This window comes from Canis lupus, chromosome 37 (assembly GCF_003254725.2).
Source record: "Canis lupus dingo isolate Sandy chromosome 37, ASM325472v2, whole genome shotgun sequence".
Lineage (NCBI taxonomy): Eukaryota > Metazoa > Chordata > Mammalia > Carnivora > Canidae > Canis > Canis lupus.
This window is the reverse complement of record NC_064279.1, coordinates 15580771-15591304: the sequence shown is the minus strand read 5'-3', so window position 1 is coordinate 15591304 and position 10534 is coordinate 15580771. Positions and strand designations below refer to the sequence as shown.

The 10534-nt window shown below is 40.3% G+C and overlaps 1 protein-coding gene and 1 long non-coding RNA gene across 2 annotated transcripts in view; one reads left to right on the top strand and one right to left on the bottom strand.

Annotated features, from left to right (window-relative positions):
* Positions 1 to 299: 299 nt before the first annotated feature.
* Positions 300 to 1666, bottom strand: LOC112656661 (uncharacterized). The gene is made up of 2 exons (XR_003134561.3): positions 1485 to 1666; positions 300 to 670 (listed from the first exon to the last, which is right to left on the bottom strand). It is a non-coding gene; the product is annotated as an uncharacterized LOC112656661 (long non-coding RNA).
* A 29-nt stretch (positions 1667 to 1695) lies between these two features.
* Positions 1696 to 10534, top strand: part of DYTN (dystrotelin) — a gene marked incomplete at its 5' end in the record, with an annotated part of 46384 nt that continues 37545 nt past the window's right edge. Inside the window, 5 exons of the mRNA XM_025442288.3 lie at positions 1696 to 1807; positions 3251 to 3325; positions 6364 to 6565; positions 8494 to 8579; positions 9087 to 9187. Of these exons, the coding sequence (XP_025298073.3) occupies positions 1696 to 1807; positions 3251 to 3325; positions 6364 to 6565; positions 8494 to 8579; positions 9087 to 9187 (576 nt within the window). The remainder of the gene's footprint in view (positions 1808 to 3250; positions 3326 to 6363; positions 6566 to 8493; positions 8580 to 9086; positions 9188 to 10534) is intronic.

Here is a 10534-nt window from a genome sequence, read left to right as displayed (position 1 = left end):
TTTTCCTGTAGTTAAGAATGTCTCCTCAGTTTTCTCCCTCTCTGACGACTTCCCATTCAGCTTTCCCTCCCTTCCCCTATACTCCTCTACACTGTTTCTTACATTCCACATATGGTTGAAATCATATGATAATTGCCTTTCTCTGATTGACTTACTTCACTCAGCATAATATCTGAGAACATGCATTTATAACAAGTTACTAGGTGATACTGATGCCACTCACCTGGAGCCACACTTTGAGGACCACTAGCCAACTAGCCAAAAATATCTATTTCTGAATCATCCCACTAGAGATGATGGACAGTCGAAACACAGTTTATTACATTCTTAGAATCTATAGAAAGTGACATATATTGATGTGGCTAAGCAAAAATAAGAATCCTTTAAACCAAAACATGTTTTGTAGTCAAATTGGCTCCATGAACAAGACCATATGTAGCTTGTATTATTATTTCTTTAAGTATCTAAAACTATTTTCTTCATAGCTTTGGGCCTCATACATCATGCAGTTTCTTCCTTTCTTGAGTTTTCTCCCACCAGCAGGAGAGGGGGAGAAAAAGGCCTTTAGGAAGCATAGCTGGTAGTGAATCACCTGGGATACTCATTCATTTTCCACGTTGTACTCTATCACAGCTTGCCATGTTATGCTGCATAACTTCATCAGATGACACTGCAAAACACAATTTGACAGGAGTGCAATGGGCCAGATGGTGGAGCAGCTACAGAATCTTTCTTCCACCAACGGCAGCATCTGGGAACCTGCAGAGCTCCTAGTTTGCTGATTCTCTGCATTCATTTGGTGCATCTGAGAGGAACCAGGGCACAAAAACTGGCCAATTTCCAGAAGGAAAGAAAATGTTGGGCATTATATTTTTGTAAACTATTTCCACACCATAATGACTACTCTCAATTTGTTTTCCTGATATAAGGCAGAGGTGTTTCTGTCTTCTTCATACTCTTAACACTGGACTCAGCTAAAAACTGAAAAGCATTTTCAAAACATTGGGAAATATTAAATAACAAAAGATTTAGGGCAAAATGTACCTTCTTTGATATGGTTGCACCTGTTCAAAAAAGGGGGGGGAAGGACATGGAGGGAGGGTTCTTAAAAGCATTTGTTTGATGACATTTTAGGCACATTCACCTGAAGTAAGTGTCTTCCATTCATGGTCATATATCCATCACTGAATTAGTGTATGTTCCAGGAGAAGCTTTAGGTGTGCTCTAACTTTCCAAAGGTGGATCTGAGCTGGTTTAGCACCATATACCCCTCAGTAGTTTAGCATAGTGCCTGGCACTCAATATCCATATGTGTAACAGCTAGGACTTTCCCTCACTACACTCCAGGGCAAGAAATATTGTTTTCTAAGCCAAAACCAAGTCATTGTAGTTTGGTATGAAATATAAACTCAGTTAAGTTTGGGGAGGAGCCATCCCTTAAAGACAGATAAAAAAACTTAAGGTTCTTATGTTGAACATCTGACCTGAAGTATTCAGAACTTCCTGTCCAGTCATCAGCCTCTGTCCCCCTTCAAGTAAAAGGGAGCCGTAGCTAGAGCAACACTGAAATCAAGATTGGTTTTAAGGCAAGGGAGAGTCCAGAATGTGTGTATGGATCAAGGAGTTGGAGCTAGGAGAGAGGATGAGATTGAGGGTTCAGAAAGTGGGGGATCCCACTGGTATGTGACATAACAAAATGCCTCTCCACGGAAACCTGTTCCCCTGGCCACCCAGCACCCCTTCAGCTTTCTTCTGGTGGACCAGCACACCTGTTCTGCTTTGGAAGAACAACTCACCTTTGATCTTGGTCTGTGAAATTTTACTAGTATCTCCCAATTCCATGAGTGGCTTTAGTTCTCTGATGGGCCTATCATATGAACACCTGCGTGGGCTGACATCAGGGTGGCCCCTTAAACACAAAGAAGCTGTTAAATCTTCCAAAGGAGTAAAAAGAGTTTAGACCTTGGAACACACACAGGAATGGACATGGAAAAACTGCCTTTTCATCCTTCAAATTTTCCCACTTCTGCAAAAATAAAAAAGAAATCAATGTCACCATAAATTATCCTGCCACATACACTTGAATCGATGAAATCCACTGAGCAGCCTCTTGTTTTGTTTTGCTTTGTGGTCTATCTACTTGGTAGTAGCTAAAGGGCTCCCTGTGTTTCTAGTCACAAACACGTCTCCAGCACACGTACCTATTTATCTGATGAAGAAAGTGAAGATCAAAAAGGAAACTAATTTCCCCCAAAAGAAAAAAGAACTAATCATGGCTGCAGAGCTTTCTCTTCTCCACCGCACTGTGAAATGGGCTGAGAGCCTGGTAAGGGCTCAGAAATGTTAGACCTTGTTGTAGTGATGGTGGTGGTGGTAACTCTCAAAAGAAGGTATATAAATAATTCTTTTCTGATTAGAGAAGTAACATATGCTCATTATAAACAAATTGAGGTGATATCAACAGGTAAAATGAAAATAACTATACTAAGAATTCAAACAACCAGAGATACCCTCTATTAACAATTTGACAAATGCCCCTAGAAATTAAGCTCCACATGGCAGAAATTTGTATCTATTTTGTTTACTGCTATATTTCAAGGGCCTGGAATCATGCTGGGGCCATTTAGTAAGAGTTCAATAAATATTTGCTGAAGGAATGAATGGATGGAGAGCTTTTGCGTCATTTTCATGTATACAAGTGTGTACATCTGACTAGAATATATTAACAAAATTGAGTTTATATTCTACACAGAGGTTTTTATCCTACTTACTTCATAAGGCTATTTCCTTTTTAAAAATATTTTATTTTATTTATTTATTTGAGAGAGAGAGAGAGAAAGAGAGAGAGAGAGCATGCACATTGCAGGGGAGGCGGAGGGCTGGTAGTGTCGGGCAGAGGGAAAGGGAGAAGCAAACTCCTCACTGGAGAGGGAGCCCCAGAATAGGGCCGATCACAGTACCCTGAGATCATGACCTGAGCCGAAAGCAGAGACTTAACTGAGTGACCCAGGTGCCCCAAGACTGTTTAAAAGCTTAGTAGACTCAGAGGATGTCCTGTAGGGTCATTTGCAGCTTAGGACACTGTAATCCATTATTTTTGGTTCCCAGGTAGGAAAGAGAGCTCTACACTTTGATTTCCTCACGTACAGAATGACACAGGGCTACATGATCTCTAGGATTTCCTTCTCTGATATGGGATTTATCTAATGAGATGGTCCTTTATCCATAATGTTTCATGTTTTCTTTACAGATGTTCTTCACAGTATTGAGAATTCCATTTACAGAACAGCCTTCAAATTACGTTCAGTGCAAACTCTGTGCCAACGTAAGTACAGAATCTCTTTAAAAACTTGAAGTAATCTGATCTTGATGTGTGATGTAAAATTCGCAGAGAAAACAGAAACTCCCCCAGGCAAGTGACTGCTGGATCCAGAAGTTTGGATCTATGTGTTTACCTCATTAACAGAGCAGATGGGGGTGGAATGGGGGCTGGTACATCCTGTATGTGCCATCCACCTGTAGCTTTGCTGCCCAGAGAGAGAAAATAATTTGTGAATGAGCATTTAATTTTTTTTAAAGATTTTTATTTATTCATGAGAGACGCAGAGAGAGAGAGAGAGAGGCAGAGACACAGGAAGAGGAAGAAGCAGGCTCCACACAGGGAGCCCGACATGGGACTCCATCTGGGGTCTCCAGGATCATACCCTGGGCTGATGGCAGCGCTAAACCGCTGAGCCACCCAGGCTGCCCCTACATTTTTTTTTAACTTTTCCTACTTGGTTTCTGGATATTTTTTTGTCTGTTTCCTTTTCAGTATACCAACATCGATGCAAAATAAAATTATAAAATAAGTTAGTTTAGAATCTACACTTGTAGACTTAACCATGAAAGTCTAAAATCCCTTCTACTACATAAGATTTGCATTTTGAAATTGAGCCCCTCTCTCTAAATATGCAAAAGTACGTTCAGATGAATAGTCCTTAGGCCACAAATCTCAAAACTATCTCAATAATTCTTTGAGAACTACTTTTTTTTTTTTTGCATTAAATTTGTATCTGGTTGAATGCTATGATTTTCTTTTCCTATACTGGTATGATGGGCAAAAGAAGATAAAATTTGGTAAAAAGCGTTTATTTAGTGAAAAAATTCTCCAAAATGAAATAAAATGAGTCCTATGTATGAAAAACAACTGGGGGCACCTGGGTGGCTCAGTGGTTGAGCCTCTGCCTTTGGCTCAGGGCACGTTCCTAGAGTCCTGGGATTGAGTCCTACATCGGGCTCCCTGCATGGAGCCTGCTTCTCCTCCCTCTGCCTGTGTCTCTGCCTTTTTCTCTGTGTCTCTCATGAATAAATAAAATCTTTAATCTAAACAAAACAAAACAAAACAAAAACAACAGGGTTTCAACCTATCTAAAGTTATTGATTTCTAATAAGTTCTGTATTGCATTAAGAAAAGCACTTCACGTGAAGTGGTTTATGACATTTATCAGATCCAACTTTAAAGAAGTTGTGTTTTCCAAGGACATTTCTCCTGAAGTTTGGAATTTTGTTCATAGTTTGCCTTCTGCCTCATAGGTTATATAGAGGGTGGTTTTCAAATTGTGCTTCACAAAGTGCCTAGGAGGGGGAGTAGGGCAGGAAAAGAAGTAGAGGCAAGTGAGGGAAACCCAAAAGACCATCTCTTCAACCAATGTGACTCATTTTCTCTATTTTCCCTATTGCAGTCTGTAAAAGGGTCCTATGAAGAAGGGATCCTCAGCTTTAAAGAAAGGGTGGGGGGGTTGTAGTTTGCAAGGCAGACAAACTCACTTCTAGCTATTATTTAGTATTCCAGGGATCAACATAAGGCAAAACATACTCACCAAGAATTTATCCTCAACTATGCCATTTTCCGGGGGGAATTTCTCCCATTAAAGAAAGTTAACAGCAAACGTTCGTGGACGCCTCCATCGTTAATGCCTGGCTGTGGACCAACAGTCAATTTTCAGGATCTACCTTTTTGAATATTACCCCTAGAATTAGAAACTGATACTCATGGGGAATATTAACAATACACAAACCGGTAGTTCAAAGGTCTACCTAGAAAAGATATCCAAACAATAATCTGAAAACAAAAAAGTCCCCAAACCCTAGATAAAGCACAGCGTGAGCTCCAGACAGCAGGATCTCCTGAGCACCACATAAATCTTGAGATGCACGCACACCACCGTTATCTGCTGTGCTGTAACACAGCACTCGCAGCAGAAGACAAGAACGCCCTGTGTACAGCCCGCCGGCCAAGGTGATGAGTTCTGCGATTGAATAACGATAAAACAGGTTGCAGGCCCCACCACCTGCAGCCAGGTTTTTATTAAAGTCACATCCTAAAACCTACTCCTCACGTCTGTAGACTCACCCCTTGAAAGCAGGATCAGAGAACAAATAAAAAATTTTATTATACTTGCTAGATTTCTTATCTGTGAGGCTGATTTACGAAGTAGAGGAAAGCGCAGGGTTTTATCATTCCACAGACTGAAGCATTTTCAATGCCAGCAGCGCTGGGTGCCACTGACATCCTCATCTCTCAGACGGTACAAGTGGGTGTTTATTAATTTTGTCTGTTATCCTCTGTCTGCAAGAAACCATAGGGTTAGCTCTATTTCATTCTTCCTTGTATTCATTGCCTTGTAAAAATTTTAGGAGGTGGTAAAAACAAACAAACAAGAAATAAACCATTATTTTTTTGTAAGCAACTTTGGCTTTATTAAGTGCCTTCCCTAGATAATAATATCGATGGAACAAAGATCAACAAAAAGAAATATCGTTGAGGCAAGGACAGGACCTGAAGAGTCTGATAATTCAGCAACTGCTCTTTATATAAAAAACACTGGGCTTTTTAACTTAGGCAATTGCATCGTAACACAATATTCCTTCTGAAGCAAGGCTGTGGACAGGGAAAACTATATTTGAGCACAAAAGGTAAATTTACTCAAATTGCTTAATAAAGAATATAAAAAAATGTTTTCACCACTTCTCAGCACAGTGCCCTAACTTTCCTGGAAGGCTATTTTTCAATATTCTCACTTTTTTCCCCTTTCAATTTCATTCAATAAGGCAACATCCTAGAGATTCCCCCGGGAATAATGTTATAACTAGGCTTTACTAACAGATGTGCTTTTCCAAAATCAAGTCTGCTATCAGATTGATAAGGTCTGAATTCTACACATCCCAATAGTGGTCATATCCAACTCCCTCTAAAGAAAACAGCTGCCATTAAAAAAAGTCTCAATTAAACACTAGATGACATTTGCTTTATTTGAAGTCTTTCTATGAAGCCTTTGCTCCCATTGGAAAACTAGACAATTTCTTGTTTGCTTCCCACAGTGGACCTGATGGACAGCTCTCTGATTCAGCACGTCCTCCTACGTCACAACTTCTGGGAAGTGAGAGAGAGGCCCCTCCCTGTGCAGCAGCTCTTACCGGCTCTTCAGGAGCTGTTTCAGAGAGTCGGGGTGGAAAAACCAGGACAGGTGCATCCCAGAGCTTCAGAACTCACTCTGAGCCTTCTCACAACGATGTATGACAGGTGAGGGTGTGAAGGTCATGCTGTGACCTCAAGGACAGTGCTTAGTCACCATTGGTCATTGGCCACCATCTAAGGTCTACTTGAGGTTTGATACATAAGAAGGCTTCTCTGTTTTCCACAAATGTATTATTCATTCAGGATGAGGATGAAGAAGTACATGTTTATCAGCTTCACTAATATAAATGACCGGTGGATAGCAAAAAGGGAAAAACAAATCCTCATTACTTTTGTCTCGTGCAAACTCATTTCCACCCTGGACACACACACACACCCCTTGCTAGGGTGTGCATACAGAAAAACTACACTTTTCTCTTGTGTCCTCAGTAGCTTATTTCTTTGCTCATTTCTTTGTAACCAATTATCAGTTTTTGTTTTGTTCCTCAGGTGCAGTAAGGTTGATGAACCTATGTGTGAGTGGCTAACCTATTGTCTTAATCTGTTTGGGCTGCTACAACAAAAATACTGTAGAGACGGTGGCTCAAACCACAAACATTTATTTCTCACAGTTCTGCTGGCTGGGAAGTCCAAGGTCAAGGGGCCTCCCATTTCGGTGTTTGCTGAGCACCAGCTTCTTGACTTGCAGAGGACGATCTTCTCCTCGTTGTGTCTTCATGTGGTGGAAGGGGTGAGGGAGTTCTCGGAGTTCCCTCCTATAAGAGCACTAACGCAGTTCACGAGGGCGCCATCTCATGACCTAATCATCCCCCAAATTTAATCACCTTGTTGGTGAGAATTTCGACATAGGAGTTTCAGGAGGATCCAAACATTCAGTGCACTGCACCCATAAGCCAATTTAGACCACGTCAGAAGTTTGGTTATGCATGCCATGGAGTAAATGATGTGTGCGTGTCTGCGTGTTTCCCTGGCTCTGGGGTCTACCATTCTTTTATCCCTTTTCATTCTGTTTACCTAATGTGGCTTTGACTCAGTAGGCTTCATCTTTTAGAATGCAGTTTTTAAAAAACCGTAGTAGATACAAGACATTTGAAAAGTGCAGGAAAGAGTAAAGAAGAAGAAATGTCACCCCAAATCCTGACTCTCAGAGGCAAGCACAGTTTAGCCATCTGGCAAATTTCTACAGTGTTTCCTTTTCTAGTTTATTATTTTTTTATTGCACAAATAATATATAAATATGCTCTCAAGGTTTTTTTCATTATTTCAGACTCCTTAAGCATCATACTTTTGAAGGGGAACCTGAGGGGCTCAGTCGGTTAAGCTTGATTTCAGCTCAGGTCAGGATCTCAAGGTCATGAGGTTGTTATTACGGGGCGTGTAGCCTGTAATAAGATTCTCTCTCTTTCTGTCCTCCAGCACCTCGCCCCCACAGAAAACATTTTTTTTTTTTGCAAAAAAAAAAACCCTATAATATTAAGCTTTTGACTATCATTTCTAATATCAATGCCTGCCTCTAACAATCCTCTTGCCTTTGACACATTGTTTTGCGGGTTTGGATCTACCCAGCCAGTGAGCAAAGGATGATTAGGCTCTAAGTAAGGGCCTGTGACCTGGTGGATCTTTTATACAGATGTTTGCTCTTTTTGCCTTCCTTTTGTGCTTGTATCTTTCTTTGGTTTCCAGGTGTGTGCATCCTCAGGAAGTGACACTGCTTGCTCCAGGAAGACAAGATGCGTCTCTCTTTCCCTAGGGCCGTGCAGTGCTTAACACAGAGGAGGCCCCCAGTAAATATTTGTTGGGCACATGAATGACTGAATGATGAAATATTTTAATTCAACTTGTCATCTGTCTAAATCTAGTTATAGGAAAACAGGCCATGGAAAAACGTGAACTTGAAAAACAATAATAATAAAGAAAAGCGTGACCTTGGAGAATGATGTCAGAAGTATTCACTAACATAGTTTTTATAAAGCACTTCACCCAGAATCACCCTGCCTTTCCTATTCTTGTCTCTGTGTTTTGTGGCCGTGTAGCACAGGAACGGGTTTGCTCAAGCTTGCACCTGCAGCTGCTGCCCTGATTGCTCTGTCCGGGGACAGCCCTCTTACAAAATACAGAGGTAACACGCGGAGCAGTTTGAGTGTATCAAGTGCAGTGACCTCCAAATCTCCAATGCACTATCTTCTTCACTCATTCTTATTCCCCTGCCACATGGCTCTTGTTTGATATGTACTCAGCATGACGGAAGTTTTCAAAATGTGGATCTCTGCTTTTGAATTATTCATAACTTGGTCACCCTTGCTCTTTATTTGTGTGGGAATTATTCAGACACACAAGTAGTTATTATTCCTTTAAAGACTGGGACTCTCCTCACAATGCCATTTACCAACCTCGTGGTCTTCCTCACTGATGTACTGAATTATCAAGGGGTTGAAATGTGAATTGGTTTTCATTAGTTATCAAATCACCTCATTTGGGAAGCCTACATACTAGCAAGAAATGTAACTTTCTCTTCCTTTTCCCTTCATACCTACAAATAAACTGTTTAGAATTCAAGGCACATATTCTTCCAAGACATATTACACGTATTCGGTTTAAAGATTTCTTTTCCGCTTTGTATGTCTAGCTCTTTTTCAGCTCTATGCAGAAAATAACAGGGGAGGTTATGATTCTGGGGCACGCATGACTCGAAGCACTTTGAGAAACCTACTAACAGATCTACAGCAGGTAAATCTCTAATACTTAAGAATTTTCAATTTGTTCCATTATATTAGCCACCTTTGTTATTAAAGAATCTGATTTTTAGAGTGTCACTTCTCCCTTAATACAGTTCTCCATGTCATTCCTCCCCTCTCTAGCCACTGCTGTTACGGGAGCATAGGTCTGAGCTATTACAACCACTTCCTAACTCAAGCTTCTCTTCCCTCCAACTTTGCCTCCATGCTATAGTCAGTGACCTTTCCAAAATGTAAGTGTCAGCCTCATGCCCAAAATTCATCATTGGCCATGCATGTCTATAGAACAAAATCTAAACTCCTTAGCATCATATGAAAAGCTTTCATGATTTGACCCAATCCTTATCTTTTCAAAAAGAGGTAAAATCATAATTTTTATAGGAATATAAGATGAACATGAGTCCAAATGTGTATTTAATTTATTAATTGAAAGAGGGTATCTGTAAGGTGTTACAACAAGTTGAAAGAAATAACCAGGGATGCCTGGGTGGCTCAGCAGTTGAGCGCCTACCTTTGGCCCAGGGAGTGATCCTGGAGACCCGGGATCAAGTCCCACATCAGGCTCCTTGCATGTAGCCTGCTTCTCTCTCTGCCTCTCTCTCTCCCTCTCTCTCTCTCTCTGTGCCTCTCATGAATAAATAAATAAAATCTTTAAAAAAAAAGGAAAGAAAGAAATAACCAAAGAATAGGCAAACTGTTGGATAAGGAATATTAAAATGAACTTGCAAGGTGGATGAAAGACTGACTTTTGGGGAAAGTTGGCAGTGGGTCCTCAAACAGGCTGAAATTTATTTGCATGTCTATGATGAGAATTATTTACATTTCAATCCATTTTCTACAAGTTAACTTTAATTATCTTGCAGAGTTGTAAAATAGCCTAGCCAATGGCAATGATGCATATCTCTATATGGTCAGGTATCACCATTGAAAAGATCTTTAGTGGTTTCTTTCTTTTTTTTTTTTTTTTCTCTAGTGGTTTCTTTTGCTTATTCCATAGTGTTTAATTTTTCCTTGCATTTTTTATGCCAATTTCACTCCTATATATCAAAATCTTTACTCTGACCAACATGTGCCAAGTTCTCCGCAGCTGACCTACAGTTCATCTATCAGCAGCACCACTGCCAATAACCTGGCAAATACTGTCCATCTTTCAAGTCATTCAGATTATTAGTCACCTTGTCACCAAGAGCTCTTTAAATCCTTATGCATAGCTTTGTTAGAGCACTTGTTGAATTTTGTTACCATTATTATCAGATATATGCCTTCAACACTAGACTACTTCTCAAGGGGAAAGACTATATTGCACTCATGTTTATGTCTCCAAGGGCTTAAAAAGTGT